Source organism: Heptranchias perlo, chromosome 5 (genome assembly GCF_035084215.1).
Source record: "Heptranchias perlo isolate sHepPer1 chromosome 5, sHepPer1.hap1, whole genome shotgun sequence".
Lineage (NCBI taxonomy): Eukaryota > Metazoa > Chordata > Chondrichthyes > Hexanchiformes > Hexanchidae > Heptranchias > Heptranchias perlo.
In genome coordinates, this window is record NC_090329.1 from 110062078 (window position 1) to 110080272 (window position 18195).

Genomic DNA, 18195 nt, shown 5'->3' on the forward strand with positions numbered 1-18195 from the left:
ATAGGATGGATACTAAGGAGCTTTTTCCCTTCGTTGAGGGTTCTATAACAAGGGGACATAGATTCAAGGTAAAAGGCAGGAGGTTTAGAGGGGAATTGAGAAAGAACTTTTTCACCCAGAGGGTGGTTGGATTCTGGAACTCACTGTCTGAAAGGGTTGTGGAGGCAGGAACCCTCACAACATTCAAGAAGCATTTGGATGAGCACTTGAAATGCCATAGCATACAAGGCTACGGACCAAATGCTGGAATATGGGATTAGAGTAGACAGGGCTGATGGCCGGCGCGGACACGATGGGCCGAAGGGCCTCTATCCGTGCTGTATAACTCTATGACTCTACCCTCTCTATTCCAATACATCCTTCCTGTAATATGTTGACCAGAACTGTACACAGTGCTCAAGCTGTGGCCTAACTAGTGTTTTATACAGTTCCAGCATAACCTCACTGCTCTTATATTCTATGCCCCAGCTAATAAAGGAAAGTATTCCACATGCCTTCTTAACCACCTTATCTACCTGTCCTGCTACCTTCAGGCATCTGTGGACATGCACTCCAAGGTCCCTCACTTCCTCTACGCCCCTCAGTATTTTCCCATTTATTGTGTACTCTCTTGCCTTGTTTGCCCTCACCAAATGCGTTACCTCTCACTTCTCTGGACTGAATTCCATTTGCCACTTTTCTGCCCACCTGACCAGTCCATTGATATCTTCCTGCAGTCTACAGCTTTCCACCTCACTATCGACCACACGGCCAATTTTTGTATTATCTGCAAACTTCTCAATCATGCCCCCTACATTTAAGTCCAAATCATTAAAATATATCACAAAAAGCAAGGGACCCTAGTACTGAGCCCTGCAGAACCCCACTGGAGACAGCCTTCCAGTCACAAAAACACCCATTGACCATTAACCTTTGCTTCCTGCCACTGAGCCAATTTTGGATCCAACTTGCCACTCTCCCTTGGATCCCATGGGCTTGTACTTTTTTGACCAGTCTGCCAGGTTGGACCTTGTCAAAAGCCTCGCTAAAATCCATATAGACTACGTCAAATGCACTACCCTCATTGACCCTCCTTGTTATCTCCTCAAAACATTCAATCAAATTAGTCAGACACAACCTTCCCTTAACAAATCCATGCTGACTGTCCTTGATTACTCTGTGCCTTTCTAAGTGATGGTTTATCCGGTCCTTCAGAATTGATTCCAATAATTTGCCCACCACGAGGTTAGACTGACTGGCCCATAATTGCTCTGTCTATCCCTCGCTCCCTTTTTAAACAATGGCACAACGTTAGCAATCCTCCGACACCACGCCTGTATCCAGTGAGGATTGGAAAATGATGGTCAGAGCCTCCGCTATTTCCTCCCTTGCTTCTTCCAACAGCCTGGGATACATTGCATCCGGCCCTGGTGATTTATCTACTTTCAAAGATGCTAATCCCCTTAATACTTCCTCTTTTACTAAGTTTATCCCATCCAATATTTCACACTCCTCCTCAACTACAATGTCTGCATCGCCCCTCTCTTTTGTGAAGACGGACGCAAAGTATTCATTAAGAAACCTACCCACATCTTCCGCCTCCACACACATTGATTACCTTTTTGGTCTCTAATAGGCCCTACTCTTTCCTTAGTTATCCTCTTGCTCTTAATGTATTTATAAAACATCTTTGGGTTTTCCTTGATTTTACTTGCCAGTATTTTTTCATGCCCTCTCTTTGCTTTCCTAATTTCCTTTGTAATTTCACCCCAGCACTTTTTATTCTCCTCTAGGCTTTTGTAGTATTGAGTTCTCGGTGTCTGACATAAGCTTTTCTGCCTTATCTTACATCTAGGGGGCTCTACATTTGGCAGCCCCTCCCTTTTTCTTTGTGGGAACATGTTTATTCTGAACCCCTTGAATCTCCCCTTCAATGCCTCCCACTGCTGAGAAACTGATTTACCTTCAAGCAGCTGTTTCCAGTCCACTTTTGCTTCATCACTTCTTAGCTTAGTAAAACTGGCCTTTCCTCAATTAAGAACTTTAACTCCTGTTCTATCTTTGTCCTTTTCCATAACTATGCTAAAACTAACTGAATTATGATCACTATCACCAAAATGCTCTCCCACTGATACTCCTTCCATCTGCCCAGCCTCATTTCCTTAAACTAAATCCAGAACTGTCCCCTCTCTTGTTAGAGGATCCACACCGTTCACCTGAGGAAGGAGGAAGCCTCCGAAAGCTTGTGGAATTTAAAATAAATTTGTTGGACTATAACTTGGTGTTGTAAAATTGTTTACAAAAGTTTATTTTCAAACCTTTGTTTCCTCTGCCTTCCTAAACTAATTTTCTGCCTTCTATCTCCAGTTCTGATTCTGTCCCATCTGAATCTCTACCACAGAAGGCTGTAGAGGCCAAGTCACTGAATATATTTAAGAAGGAGCTAGATAGATTTCTAGACACAAAAGGCATCAAGGGGTATGAGGAGAGAGCGGGAATATGGTATTGAGATAGAGGATCAGTCATGATCATATTGAATGGCGGAACAGGCTCGAAGGGCCAAATGGCCTACTCCTGCTCCTATTTTCTATGTTTCTATGTTAACAGCACTAACAAACCTCCCCGCAAGGATATTGGTCCCAGCCCTGTTGAGGTGCAACCCGTCCGGCTTGTACAGGTCCCACCTCCCACAGAAGTTTATAAGATATTACGGGGAACGGATAGGGTGGATAGAGAGAAACTATTTCCGCTGGTTGGGGATTTTAGGAGTAGGGGGCACAGTCTAAAAATTAAAGCCAGACCTTTCAGGAGCGAGATTAGAAAACATTTCCACACACAAAGGGTTGTAGAAGTTTGGAACTCTCTTCCGCAAACGGCAACTGATACTAGTTCAATCGCTAAATTTAAATCTGAGATAGATAGCTTTTTGGCAACCAAAGGTATTAAGGGATATGGGCCAACGGCAGGTATATGGAGTTAGATCTCAGATCAGCCATGATCTTATCAAATGGCGGAGCGGGCACGAGGGGCTGAATGGCCTACTCCTGTTCCTACGTTCCTAGAACCGGTCCCAAGGCCACAGGAATCTAAAGCCCTCCCTCCTGCACCATCTCTCCAGCCACGCATTCATCTGGTCTATCCTCCTATTCCTATACTCACTAGTGCGTGGCACCGGAAGCAATCAGGAGATTACTACCTTTGAGGTCCTGCTTCTTACTCTCATCCCTAACTCCTTAAAATATTCCTGCAGGACCTCATCATGCGGCCTTATAATTACTTGCAAGTATGCACTATTCTCTCCGCATCCCATATTCAAAATTCTAACAGTACAGTGAGATTCTGTTACATGCAATAACCTAGACACACCGGGTAAATTGGGAAACAAATCAAAACTTGACAATAAACTGCTTGCATGAGAATTACACATACGGTAGGTGGACATCATTTACAAGAAACAGTGTTGAATTGTTCTAGAAATAAAAATGCTGGTAACATCAAATTGTGGGCATGGCAAACCGTGAGGAAGAAAGTAGGAGACTGCAGCAGGTAATTGTAGTGGGCAGATGGGCGACAGGTGCAGTTCAATTTTGAGAGATGTCAAGTATTACATTTTGGGAAACAAAACAATGAAAGGAAATGAACATAAGAAATAGGAGCAGGAGTAGGCCACATGGCCCCTCGAGCCTGCTCTGCTATTCAGTAAGATCATGGCTGATCTTCGACCTCAACTCCACTTTCCTGCCCCATCACCATATCCCTTGATTCCCCTAGAGTACAGAAAGCCTTGAATATACTCAACGACTCAGCATCCACAGCACTCTGGGGTAGAGAAGTCCAAAGGTTCACAACCCTCTGAGTAAAGAAATTCCTCCTCATCTCAGTCTTAAATGACCGACCCCTTATCCTGCGACTATGCCCTCTACTTCTAGACTCTCCAGCCATGGGAAACAACCTCTCAGCATCTACCCTGTCAAGCCCCCTCATAATCTTGTGCTTCAATTAGATCACCTCTCATTCTTCTAAACTCCAGAGAGTATAGGCCCATTCTACTCAACCTCACCTCATAGGACAACCCTTTCATTCCAGGAATTAATCTAGTGAACCTTCTAAGGCAAGTATATCCTTCCTTAGATAAAGAGACCAAAACTGTACGCAGTACTCCAGGTGAGGGTCTCACCAAAGCCCTGTACAATTGTAGTAAGACTTCCTTACTTTTGTACTCTAACCCCCTTGCAATAAAGGACAACATTCTATTTGCTTTCCTAATTGCTTGCTGTACCTGCATACTAACTTTTTGTGTTTCTTGTACGAGGACACCCAAATTTCTCTGAAAACCAACATTTAATAGTTTCTCACCATTTAAAAAATATTCTGTTTTTCTATTCTTCCTACCAAAGTGAATAACCTCAGATTTCCCCACATTATACTCCATCTGCCACTTTCTTGCCCACTCTCTTAATCTGTCGATACCCCTTTGCAGACTCTTTGTGTCCTCCTCACTGCTTACTTTCCCACCTAGCTTTCTATAATCAGCAAACTTGGATACATTACACTCGGTCGCTTCATCCAAGTCATTAATATAGATTGTAAATAACTGAGGCCCAAGCACCGATCCTTGTGGCACCCCAGTAGTTCCAGCCTGCCAGCCTGAAAATGACCCGTTTATCCCTACTCTCTAAATTCTGTCCATTAACTACTCCTCTATCTATGCTAATATATGTTACCCCCAACCCCATGAGGCCTTATCTTGTGTAACAACCTTTTATATGGCACCTTATCAAATGCCTTTTGAAAATCCAAATATACTACATCCACTGGTTCCCTTTTATCTACCCTGCTAGTTACATCCTCAAAAAACTCCAATAGGTTTGTCAAACATGATTTCCCTTTCATAAAACCATGCCTAATCATATTATGATTTTCTAAGTGGCAAGATATTTAACAGAGTGGAGGAACTGAGAGGGTGCAGTCACATAAATCTTTAAAGGAGGGATTGCAAGTAGAAAGGGCAAATGTGATTCTGAGTTTTATATTTAACGGCAAATAATATATAAGCAAGGAAGTAAATTTGTACAAGACATTGGATAGGCCACAGTTAGCGCACTGTGTGCGCAGTTCTGGGCAGCTCATTATAGGAAGGATATCACAGAATGGGTACAGTGAAAATTCACAAGCAATGTCGTAGGAATGAAGGGTGGTAGTTATGAAGACAGGCTTGGAAAATTGGGACTTTTCTCACTGGAATAGAGAAGGTTAACGGGAGGGCCTAAATGAGCTTTCCAAAATTATGAAAGGTTTTGAGAGGGTAAGCAGTGAAAGATTGTTTCCACTGGTCGGAAAATTGAAAACGAGGCAGCATTGACTGAGGATTATCACGAGAAGAATGAAGGGAGAAATTAGAAGAATTTTTTCACACAAAGGATCATAAGAAGGTGAAAGGCTTCAAGTGTCTATTGAGATTATATCATTTAAAATAGAATTGGATAGGTATTTGAAAAGGAAGAATATAAAAGGGGACAGGCTGGGAAATGGGTTGAGAGTCGATAAATGCAATTATAAAGCTAGCACAGGCATAATCACGATGAGCCAAATAGCCTCCTTCTGTGCTATAATTTTTATAATTCTATGTCAGAAGTATTAATCTCATGCAAATACAGTATGGGAAATGTTTTCCTGTTATAAATTTATAATATTATCCTATTACCAACATTACTATGTAACAATAAACTATATTTACAATTAAAAGGAAGGTCATTTGTAAGTTAATGACCTGCTAGTACTGGGAGGCATTCATCCTTTCACCTCTGGGTTAGAGGTTTAAGTTCAGATACTGTAATAGTTAGGACAATATAGATTGAGCCTGGTCTTGCAGTTTCTGGCACCAATTTAATTCTGGGCACAAATTGGAAATATGCACGGCTTCTCAGCAACATTATATAAATTTCTTATAAATATTTCAAGTTTTAGCATTAAATCAGCTCAAATCAAAGTGACTATCTTTGAACTCCTTTGTTCATTTCTACTTCATTTAAATCATTCATACCCCGTTGAAACAAATGGAAACATGAAACGGAGTTTGAAGAACTACAGCTCTCTGGGGTGCGCTGTGCCTCAACTCTTTACAATGTACATCAACGTCACCTTTAATTCTAACATTTGTGACTACTTTCCCGAAAGAAAGTGACCTTTTAGTATATTTTCCAAAATGATAATAGATAATCCGTAACTAAGAGGAGAAAGGTCTACGAAGAGTACTTTTCGTTCAAAGAAAATAACTGAAGAAATTTTACAGGACTTAATTACAGGGGTAGTCTCCATTTACCCTGAAGTGGCTACAATGCAAACAATGGGAGGTGGGACTTCATAATCAGCCCGAGAGCCACATCAGGCTGCCCAGAATTAGGGCTGCGCAGCGCCAGAAACCAAGCTACGGGTCAAGAAGTTTGTATTTTAGCAAGTTATTCCAGACAACATGGGATTACTTCAATCCAGACATAATAACCTGTAAGCATTCGATTCTGTTAGTCCAAACATCACTGGCAGCTGAACAGAATCTCCAACAGATTTGTGCTCACTTTCAGCACCAGCAATTGTATTTGGCAATTGTGCTCTTCAAAAAAAATTTTTCCATTGCTAAAAGGTTGGCATATTTAAATGTTTAGGAAAACAACCCTATGCTCTATGACTAGAATACTGCGTTAGACAGTGTTGCCTAGAAATTACTGTTGGCGTTATTAGCGAATGGACACTTAATGTGCTTGCGTGACATTCCTGCGTCCACTGTTATGTTGGAGGCGCAAACTCATTTAAAATAAAGAGGTTAATACCCGCCTTAAAATAATGGCCGAAGAATGCTATGTTTATGCATTAAATGTTCCTCTACTGATATCGTTGACACTGATCTCTAGGCTTATATTTATTCCATGAGTAAAAGAGTCCAAGACAACGATGTGCTGCTTTCAAGTTATACAAAGTTCCAATCATGAAATAAACCGGATTTTCATTAAATACCCATGTTACTTTTTGCTACTTGTGCTTTGAAATGAAATACCTGAAATTCACATTAATTCTGCCTTATTTTTATTGATTGCTCAGTCATTATAAACTCCTCTGGGGTATTATTTGTACTTATTTATATTCATAGCACTTCAGTCAAACCACAGGATACATTATTTATCTAAAAGGAATACCTGACCATACCCACTCGTGTTAGTTATTGGGTCTACATTTAGAGTGTATTGGATACCTGTTAGGAGCGCTTCGTATAAACTATCTATAATAAAGCAAAAATTCCCAACCTCTCTGTTTCTCACCATCTTTGTCCTCTTCCTTCTTCTTCTCCTTATGTACGCGCACCAGCCACTCTCCAGTACCTCACCCAAGCAGCTATTCTTCACGTGTCAGTCAGGACAGAGTGCGTTGGCAAGCTATTCCTTTATGGAAGGCATCACAGCCAAGCCTGATCCTGCCTTCAGCTGACGTTCAGACATGTGCCTGTGCTCGTCGGATCGTAACCTAGCAAGGGAATGCTGGATAACTTTCCATTCCCTAATCTAAAAGCGTTGAGGTAGACTGTAGTGCCCTATTCCTATCTTAGCTTAGATACAGACCAGGAATCAAACCTGCCACCTCCTTGGTCTGCATCACTCAGCTGCTCATGTCCTATCCAACCGAGCATTGGTTACAAAATCTAATCTGCAAAGTTATTATCAGGATATACTTTCCGTTGGAAGCCATTCTGTAATGTATGCCAGTTTCCCTTGTTGCTGGGTTTATACCATGGGACGGATTTGGCAACAATGAATAACGGCACATGTGCAAGATTCACAAGTGTCCGTTCTATAAAGTCACTGTTACTCACTGCTGCTAAGTCCACCCACAGAATAAATGGGGCCGACTTGGCAGGAAAGAAGCGTTTGCAACTTTGCCAACCTGACCATGGGCCCTCCCTGATGTCGGGGAAGATCAGCATAGACCAGCAATCCCTAAAGCACATTGCCGGCCTGTACATACGAGTGGCCTAAAATTAAACACTACCAAAAGCTAGGTGCAAAATAGCAGATCTGATGATGATACTAGTAACACACAGAGGATGAAAGCAACACGCCCTTTCTAAAAAAATAAGTGGTTCTCATGTTGCAATGTTTAATTTACAAAGCATCTTTGTGTCGGAGGCAACCCTGTGAAGTAAATGGGGGTATCAGATGGTGTAGTTACAGAGTGATTCAATCTGCCTTAGTGCCCCCAAGCTAAGCAGTGGAAAAATTAACCAGGGTTCCTTTGCCATATCATTGTTAGGTGCACATGTATGACATCAGGCGACAAGTGTGATATACCCCACAGTCAAATAACCTACTGACAACCACTGTCCAAAATTACACATAAAATAAAGAGCCATTTGGACAAAATCCATTTGGACAAAATGCCAGAGGCAAAAAGCACCTGATCCCAGCAAGAGTCCAAGAGAGAAGAAAGGTGGGGGGAGTGAGAAAACAGAGTACTCCACTTACTTCACACCATCGTGGACACCAGTATCAACTACAGCAGCAGAGTTGTAAAATAAATGATGTGCTGATGTTGCCACCTTAGGTGCCCACACCCACCTATAATAGAGGTGTGTCTCAGCCAGCAGAAATATAAATGCTGCTCCTGGAAACAGAGGCCATCAGCTTTTCTACTGGTCGGTTTGCCCAGCTCACCTGTACAGCCAGCAGAGCACTTTATTTTTACTACTGGCTTATACCTTTCTGTTTTGCCAATACAGTGGAATTTGCCCTGCAAAATAAACAAAGTGGTTTCCACAGCACCTCGAGAGTGGAGGAAATCAGGTAATACTGCAGAACCACTAATATAGTTCTACCTATAAATAGGCCATAAGATTTTGTACCACTTTCTGGGAGATATGGGAGAACATCAAAAACAATAGCACTCAAAAACAAAAATCAGCAAGACAGGTCTTATAGACTCCACTTAAAAGTCTCTCTCTGATTTGCATTTTATTTGGCTGGACCTCTTACCTGGCCGTAGATATGAGAGGATGCTTTGTCCCAACCAATTTCCTGACCTGGAGGGCAATGTTGCTCAGCTCGTCACTGAGCAGACAACGGAGACTCATGAAGGAGGTTGGGTATCCAACGATCTTCTCCGCCTCAGACACCACTTTAGCCCAGGAGGAAGGGGATGAGCTGGAGTGAAGAATTTGGCTCCGGCAGAAAGCACCAGCCAGAGCGGTGCCGTACTTCATTCTCCTCAGAGTCAGTGACATGTCGGGGTGGGGGGGGGGGGGGGGGGGGTCTAGGAGCTGCTAAACTTTACACCTAGGAAATAAAACACTCCTGGATCCAGCCTGAAAGTAGGGAGGGAACTCAGCACAGAGAAGGCCATCAGCTGATCCTGGCAAGACAAATGTAAAATTTAATTAATTTAATTTTGTTTGTGTGCATGTTTACCCTAAATCATTTTTTAAATTAAACTAATCAATCTCCCTTGGCCTTGCACACAGGGAGTCAAAACCAAGTGTCAGAAATTAGGGACAGCCATAGGTATTTTTTCAAGTTTATTGGCGTAATTTGTTTTCATAAGTGATCCGAATATCTTACTTTTAAAAAAGAAAAATGTGCATTTATACAGCTCCTTTCACAACCTCAGGACGTCCCAAAGCACTTTACTTTAAGTAATTTTGAAGTGTAGTCACTGTTGTAACGTAGGAAAGTTTTAATGGGAATGACTCTCACTGCCCTATATCTATTTGCACACTAGTGTAACACAGGGGTTATAACAATAGTTTCACTTGTGACCTGATCTGCATATTCATGTCTTTTGCATATGTATTTCTTCAGTCTCGGAAGGCGCATCAAGCAAACACTTGGCGAGACAAGACTTCACATAAATCAATAAGGTGCTTTATTTCACAGTAAGGTGAACATACTGCTGTAAGGCAATTACGATTGAACTAACTTAATTCAATCGACATATCTTTAAATAATATAAAAATAAAGACTGCGCCACATTTCCCCACCAAAGTAGATCATCTTAAAATCCTCTCCTTCACTCCAACCTTCTCAGCCTTTTTCAGCCTGACTGCCTCCCTGCATTCTGTTTCAAAAATCTTCCTGTGTGTTTTATCTCTTGTTGCTTAAACTTAGAAGGGGAAAGTCTGCCAGACATCCTGTTGACCACCAGGGACCTGCGATTCACCAACACAAGGGGTGCGAGGTGTTTATTGATTACTGAAACAAGCTAACAAATTGCTTGTTATTTACAGTCTGTGGGAAAACAACATCAAAACTAGCTCATTAACATCTTAACACATTAATGTCTCAGACCCTTTTTAAAAAAAAAACTTGCATGAATACACTCTGCTTCAAAGCATTTAAAGTAACTCTTTTTACAAAATCTTTCTGTGGAAAACCGGACAAAAGATCCCAAAACGGCACTAAGTGTAGTCTTCAGATGAGGCTGGGCGATAATTGGGCATTCAGATGTAATTCAGTCCCCATTTTAAAGTCATACTTTTATATAATACTTTGACTTTTTTTTTTAAAAAGTTCTCTAGTTTCTCTATCGCAGCTCATACCCTCTGCGAGCTCACCTTGTCCATGAGATCCACCTCCTGCTCCCTTGACCCAATTCCCACTAAACTGCTGACCAGCAAAGTTCCACACCCATGAGGACGGCCTCAACTGGGATCTTGGGTTCATGTCACGCTACATGTAACCCCACCAGCGAAAAAAAGTTATTTGTTTTTAATACAACTGGTCATTCTCTCTCTCTTTCTTTCGGGTCTCTCTCTCTCTGTCTTTGTGATCTGACCGCTTGTGTATTCAGTAGTCTTGGATGTAATGTTCCCCTGTCTGAACACCATCCACTCCTTTGATTGCTGTGATTATCTCTCTGCTGAGGTGTGATAACAAGCAGTTAGAAAGATTATCTGTAATCACCAGACATTGTTCTCTGACTATATATGCTGTGCCTTTATGGAACCCTGCACTCACCTGACGAAGGAGCAAAGCTCCAAAAGCTTGTAATTTCAAATAAAGCTGTTGGACTATAACCTGGTGTTGTAAGACTCCTTACATTTGTCCACCCCAGTCCATCACCGGCATCTCCACATCATGACCTCTCAACTTCTCTTCCTGGTCCCTATTCTAGCTGATGTTGGAAAACAGTCTATCTTCTCAGGTACTATTCACCCTTCCTTTCAAAATTGCCATCATCACACTCTTCTCAAAAAAACACCCTGACCCCTCTGTCTTTGCAAGTACCGCCCCATCTCCAATCTCCCTTCCTCTCCAAAGTTCTTCAAAATGTTGTCTCCTACTAAATCCATGTTTGAATCTCTCCAAACAGGTTTCTGCCTCTGCCACAGCACTGAAACAGCCCTAATCAAAGTCACTAATGACATCCTCTGTGACTGTAACATGATGCACTCTCTCTCTCCTCGTTCTTCTCAACCTCTCTGCAGCCTTTGACACAGTCGACCACACCATCCTCTTCCAACAGCCGCTCTCCATTGTACAACTCAGCCTTTGCTTACTTCCACTCCCACCTATCCAATCCTAACCAGAGCACCTCCAGTAATGATTTGTCTTCCCTCTCTCCCTGGCCCAGCCTGTCTGTCTCCCTCTCCCCAGTCACCCGCTCTCAATCACATTACACCAGCCAGCCTGGCTCATTAGCAGGACCTGGAGAGAGTCACTGGGGACTGAGATTCCTCCCCCGGCTGGACAAGCACCACATGCCCTCTGCCAGTGGTCGACTCTTTGCTGCATTGTTTCAGGGGATTATATTCCAACTCCTTTACACCGGCTGTGCCGAAGGCTGGACTTTGCCAGGTGAAGTTAGTCTCCAGGAGCACAGGGTGCACTGAACATGGAGCAAACAGAAACTCCACTTGTGTAAAGTTTCTCGGCAGCTTTGACCTTCCGACTCTTGATGATTTGTTTCTCTGCGTGTCATATCTGCCCTCCCTGCCTGTCTCCGCGGGCCTCGGTCTGTCTTTCCAGCACAGTCCGGAGTCGCTGCCGCCCTCTGGATCAGAGACTCACCGTCACACGGGCGCCGCCATTTTACACCATCTACAAACACGGCACGTCGCGAAATTTAAAAAAAAAATCTCACTGAAGCGGCGAGGCACGACGGTGCCGTAAAGTGTAAAGCTTTTTGCACGACTCTGTAACCATAGAGATAGCGGCGGGGCGGGGATTACACAGCGACGCATGCGCGGGCGGCACCGGCCGGCTCCGCGTGTGCACGTGGGCGGGCAGGTCCTGGCTGTCAATCACCTTGATTGACAGGTCGTTGCTATTAAAAAAAAATCTAGTTTCTCCTTTTATTTTGTGAAGTTTATTTTTTCTTTTCTTTCCCCGGGTTTGTACGCTGCTCTTTTTAATTTAACTCCAGCTCCGAGAAAGTATAAAACCACATCGATTTATTTAGAATAAAAACAGAAGATGCTGGAACCATTCAGCAGGTCAGGCAGCACCTGTGGAGAGAGAAACAAGGTTAATGTTTCAGGCCCATGAGCTTTCATCAGAACTGGAGATTTATTCAGAAAGAAGGATAATTAAAGAATGAGTCTGGTATCCGAATATTAAAATATAAATAAAACGAATAGCAAAAGTAAATAATACCACTTCCACAGTGAACATCAGCTGGTTCTCATTTTGATGGTGGTGGAATTTGTATGGGTTGGAGGGGGAGGGAGAGCCTGATACTGCCTCAGCTGATTGGAGCAGGTTCAAACCAAACGTCTCAAACTTGGCCAGCTTATTCATCCCGACATCCAGGTTACTTTGACCACAAGATAAAGGCTGTCTTGCCCTGATGCAGGTTCCTGCCTCACAATCTCAACCAAGGGTTGTTGAGTGTTACTGTGATTAAAAACTTCAAATGTAAACGTTGATCCATTTAAACTAGCTAATTATGTTAAAAACTCTAAATATACATTTCTGGGCAATGTTACAATTTCTTCCTTGACAAAATACATAGGCAAATATTTCAAATCCCTGGCTGCATTGTCTCTCTTTCTCCATCCTCCTTAATCTTGGTTTCTATCAGTATCTGTTTACATTCCATCCTTTTGCCAATAAGCTATTACCATTTCTCTTCAGGCAGACTTTGACTTTTCACAACCATAATCTACATTACAAATCTAACAAAATTTAAAATTAATTTCAGAAATATTTTTAACCACACAAATGTGTTTTTTCCATTGTCTGTTGACATTAATTCAACCTACCAATCACTGAACGCTTTCTGGAACTTCATCACTCACTCTAGAATACATAAATTCTGAATGCATTCAAAAAACTGCATTCAGAAAACTGAGCAACTCAAGTGAAGGCAACAGACTCAAAAGCCAAAGTTTTGATGCCAAAAAATAATGGGCCCTTTATTCAGACTGTCAAATCATGATTTTGCAGTCACAGCGACATTGCTGACAACAGACGATTGTCAAAACATGGGTCATACTGTCAAAAAATATTAACATACATATGCAAAATGTACCAGAACTGGAGGAGACTGTAGAAAAGTAACTAATAGTCTTAAAAGGATTGCACAAGCTAAACTATAATACAATAGAAATCTGGGTACACATCTGCCAGAGTACCTAAGAGTGGTGCCTCAACACACCCAGTACACACTAAAGGAGGCCATTTGCTGATGCTTCAGATCATTTTGGGAACCAATCTGGAGTAGGGTTGCCAACTCTGGTTGGAGGTATTCCTGGACCATGTGATGTCTGATCACAAGACAGAAAACCAAGGGTGGGGAAGAGGGGAAAGAGAGGAACTTCCCATTTCAGAGACCCCCCTCCCCCCCACATTGCCGACAACCCTGAATATCCAGCCCCCTTCAAACTGCACTCCATGCGGTTAAGGCTCTCCGCGGGCGACTTGCACTGTGGCAGGAAATTTAAGTTGCTGATCTCCTGGGCTGCTGGAGGCAGTGCTTGGCGGAGGAACCCCTGATTCTGGAAACTCCTGGTCATTCCAGGAGGGTTGGGAACCCTAATTTGGAGCCACCCAAACTTGCAAAAAAAATCTGTCGGTCGATTGTATATTGTGCCCAGCAGAAGGGACTTTTACCCAGGCCAGGTGGCTCCGGATCAGCCCCATGTTGGTCCAAAGTGCCAACTCCCATTGCTGAGGTGAAAGTGGTTTGCAATGGGGTGTCGAATTAATTGATAGCTGTTTCAGAGAGCCGGCACAGGCACGATGGGCCGAGTGGCCCCCTTCTGTGCTGTATGATTCTATGATCTGGGGGGAGGACTTGAAACAGGGATTATCCTTCTTCCATCTCTTTTACAACCCATATTGTTTCATCAGTTTTTTCTCGATTTGAAGCCAAGTCTGATTGGTGAGATGAAAATGTAATATCCCCCTATATCGCACAGTTCTATTTAATATCCATTTTGCTGGCTGTGCAAGTAGTTATTCATACAAATAGTAAGGTTATGTTCTATAATCAATGAATAGGATACATTATGCCTGCTCCCTTCAAAGCTAATAGAGCAGCTCCACTGAATTCGAAAGTTGTTAAACTTATTTTTGAGCAACCTAAGAGTTGTGATACCTTTCCTCCAGCAAGTTTTGCTGCAAAATACCTTCATGTCATGGCTTTTTTTTATTCATGCATGGGAAGTCAGCATTGCTGGCAAGGCCAGCAATCAGCCCTTGTCCTTCTAGGTGGTGGAGGTCGCAGGTTTGGGAGGTGCTGTCGAACAAGCCTTGGCAAGTTGCTGCAGTGCATCTTGTAGATGGTATACACATGGTGCTCCGGTGGTGAAGGGAGTGAATGTTTAGGGTGATGGATGGGGTGCGAATCAAGTGAGCTACTTGTCCTGGATGGTGTCAAGCTCCTTGAGTGTTGTTGGAGCTGCACTCATCCAGGCACATGGAGAATATTACATCACACTCCTGACTTGTGCCTTGTAGATGGTGGAAAGGCTTTAGGGAGTCAGAAGGTGAGTCACTCGCTGCAGAATACCCAGCCTCTGACCTGCTCTTGTAACCACAGTATTTATGTGGTTGGTCCAGTTAAGTTTCTGGTCAATGGTAACCCCCAGGATGTTGATGATGGGGGATTTGACGATGGTAATGCCATTGAATGTCAAGTTAGACTCTCTATTGTTGGAGATGGTCATTGCCTGGCACTTGTGTGGTGCAAATATTATTTGCCACTTATCAGCCCAAGCCTGAATTTTGTCCAGGTCTTACTGCATGCGGGCACAGACTGCTTCATTATCTGAGGGGTTGCGAATAGAACTGAACACTGTTCAATCAGCAGCGAACATCCCCAATTCTGACCTTACGATGGAGGGAAGGTCATTGATGAAGCAGCTGAAGATGGTTGGGCCTAGGACACTGCACTGAGGAACTCCTGCAGCAATGTCCTGGGGCTGAGATGATTGGCCTCCAACAACCACTACCATCTTCCTTTGTGCTAGGTATGACTCCAGCCACTGGAGAGTTTTCCCCCTGATTCCCATTGACTTCAATTTTACTAGGGCTTGTTGATGCCACACTCGGTCAAATGCTGCCTTGATGTCAAGGGCAGTCACTCTCACCTCACCTCTGGAATTCAGCTCTTTTGTCCATGTTTGGACCAAGGCTGTAATGAGGTCTGGAGCCGAGTGGTCCTGGCGGAACCCAAACTGAGCAGCAGTGCCGCTTGATAGCACTGTTGACGACACCATCCATCACTTTTCTGATGATCGAGAGTAAGCTGATGGGGTGGTAATTGGCCGGATTGGATTTGTCTTGCTTTTTGTGGACAGGACATACCTGGGCAATTTTCCACTTTGTTGGGTAGATGCCATCTTATGAGCTAATGTTGGTGAAGTGTAAAGCAGTGAGACAGGAGTGTTTCGACATGTATAACTGTTCACAAGATCACAAAAAAAATACAAATGAGGAAAGCCACTTAATACATCTTCGATCATTCACAAAGAAATTACAAGTTATTCATATTTCACTGACAGTAGGAACCCAGCTTTTGAATCGGATTCCCTAGGGGCCCCCATGATGTGGGAAACTCTGCTGCAATTGCTTACACCCAGACAGATCCAAGCTGCCGCTTAGCCCTACACCACCCCTTCCCCCCACCCCGACCCCCCACCCCCCCCCCCCAAACTCTGCACCTCCAAGCCCTACAGGACTAAGAGCGGCGCAGTGAGTGGAGTGGGTTCGAGTTGCTTAAGTGCTTTAAAATATTAATATTGATACCTCGACAGCGTAGATGCAGGGAGGTTGTTTCCCCTGGCTGGGGAATCGAGAACCAGGGGTCACAGTCTCAGAATAAGGGGTAGGCCATTTAGGACTAAGATGAGGAGAAATTTCTTCACTTAGAGGGTGGTGAATCTTTGGGACTCTCTACACCAGAGGGCTGTGGAGGCTCAGTCATTGAGTACATTCAAAACAGAGATCGATAGATTTCTAGATATTAAAGGCATCACGGGATATGGGGATGGTGCAGGAAAGTGATGTTGAGGTAGAAGATCAGCCATGATCTTGTTGAATGGTGGAGCAGGCTCGAGGGGCCGGATGGCCTACTCCTGCTCCTATTTCTTATGTTGTTATGTTCTTATGATAGTAATTTAAAGCTGTATTATATTGTTTAAATAAAACAGAATTTTACTAGTTTTTTTTATTCATTCATGGGATGTGGGCATCACTGGCAAGGCCAGCATTTATTGCCCATCCCTGATTGCCCTTGAGAAGGTGGTGGTGAGCCGCCTTTTTGAACTGCTGCAGTCCGTGTGGTGAAGGTTCTCCCACAGTGCTGTTAGGTAGGGAGTTCCAGGATTTTGACCCAGCGACAATGAAGGAATAACGATATATTTCCAAGTCGGCATGGTGTGTCACTTGGAGGGGAATGTGCAGGTGGTGTTGTTCCCATGTGCCTGCTGCCCCTGTCCTTCTAGGTGGTAGAGGTCGTGGGTTTGGGAGGTGCTGTCGAAGAAACCTTGGCGAGTTGCTGTAGTGCATCCTGTGGATGTACGCCCTGCAGCCACTGTGTGCCAGTGATGAAGGGAGTGAATGTTTAGGGTGGTGGATGGGGTGCCAATCAAGCGGGCTGCTTTGTCCTGGATGGTGTCGAGCTTCTTGAGTGTTGTTGGAGCTGCACTCATCCAGGCAAGTGGAGAGTATTCCATCACACTCCTGACTTGTGCCTTGTAGATGGTGGGAAGGCTTTGGGGAGTCAGGAGGTGAGTCACTTGCCGCAGAATACCCAGCCTCTGACCTGCTCTTGTAGACACACTATTTATGTGGCAGGTGCAGCTAAGTTTCTGGTCAATGGTGACGCCCAGGATGTTGATGGTGGGGGATTGGCGATGGTAATGTCAAGGGGAGGTGGTTAGACTCTCTCTTGTTGGAGATGGTCATTGCCTGGCATTTGCCTGACACGGATGTTACTTGCCACTTATGAGCCCAAGCCTGGATGTTGTCCAGGTCTTGATGTATGCGGACACAGACTGCTTCATTATCTGAGGGGTTGCGAATGGAACTGAACACTGTGCAATCATCAGCGAACATCCCCATTTCTGACCTTACGATGGAGGGAAGGTCATTGATGAAGCAGCTGAAGATGGTTGGGCCTAGGACACCGCACTGAGGAACTCCTGCAGTGATGTCCTGGAGCTGAGATAGTTGGCCTCCAACAACCACTACTATCTTCCTTTGTGCTAGGTATGACTCCAGCCACTGGAGAATTTTCCCCCTGATTCCCATTGACTTCAATTTTACTAGGGCTCCTTGACGTTGCACTCGGTCAAATGCTGCCTTGATGTAAAGGACAGTCACGCTTACCTCACCTCTGGAATTCAGCTCTTTTGTCCATGTTTGGACCATGGCTGTAATGAGATCTGGAGCCGAGTGGTCCTGGCAGAACCCAAACTGAGCGTTGGTGAGCAGGTTATTGGTGAGTAAGTGCCGCTTGATAGCACTGTCAACGGAACTCTGAACATTTTTTAAACTTCTGAATGAGGGAAGGAAACAAATATCCTTCACCTTCGACCCCACTCCCATCCACACTGACCTAAACATCTGTCCCTTCACTGATCACCCTGCTCCCATCCACACCTACCTGAATATCTGTCCCTTCACTGATCACCCTGCTCCCATCCACACCTACCTGAACATCTGTCCCTTCACTGATCACTCTGCTCCCATCCACACCTACCTGAACATCTGTCCCTTCACTGATCACCCT

General features: G+C 43.8%; 1 protein-coding gene across 5 annotated transcripts in view; it reads right to left on the minus strand.

The window, feature by feature from the left end:
• The window catches only part of pdss2 (prenyl (decaprenyl) diphosphate synthase, subunit 2), a 230916-nt gene extending 218847 nt beyond the window's left edge, over nucleotides 1–12069 (minus strand). For all 5 annotated transcript variants that reach the window (XM_067984978.1, XM_067984979.1, XM_067984977.1 and 2 more), the window contains exons 1-2: nucleotides 12027–12069; nucleotides 8997–9372 (exon numbers count right to left, since the gene is read on the minus strand). In XM_067984978.1, the coding sequence (XP_067841079.1) occupies nucleotides 8997–9244 (248 nt within the window). In that variant the 5' untranslated portion in view covers nucleotides 9245–9372; nucleotides 12027–12069. The remainder of the gene's footprint in view (nucleotides 1–8996; nucleotides 9373–12026) is intronic.
• Nucleotides 12070–18195: the final 6126 nt, after the last annotated feature.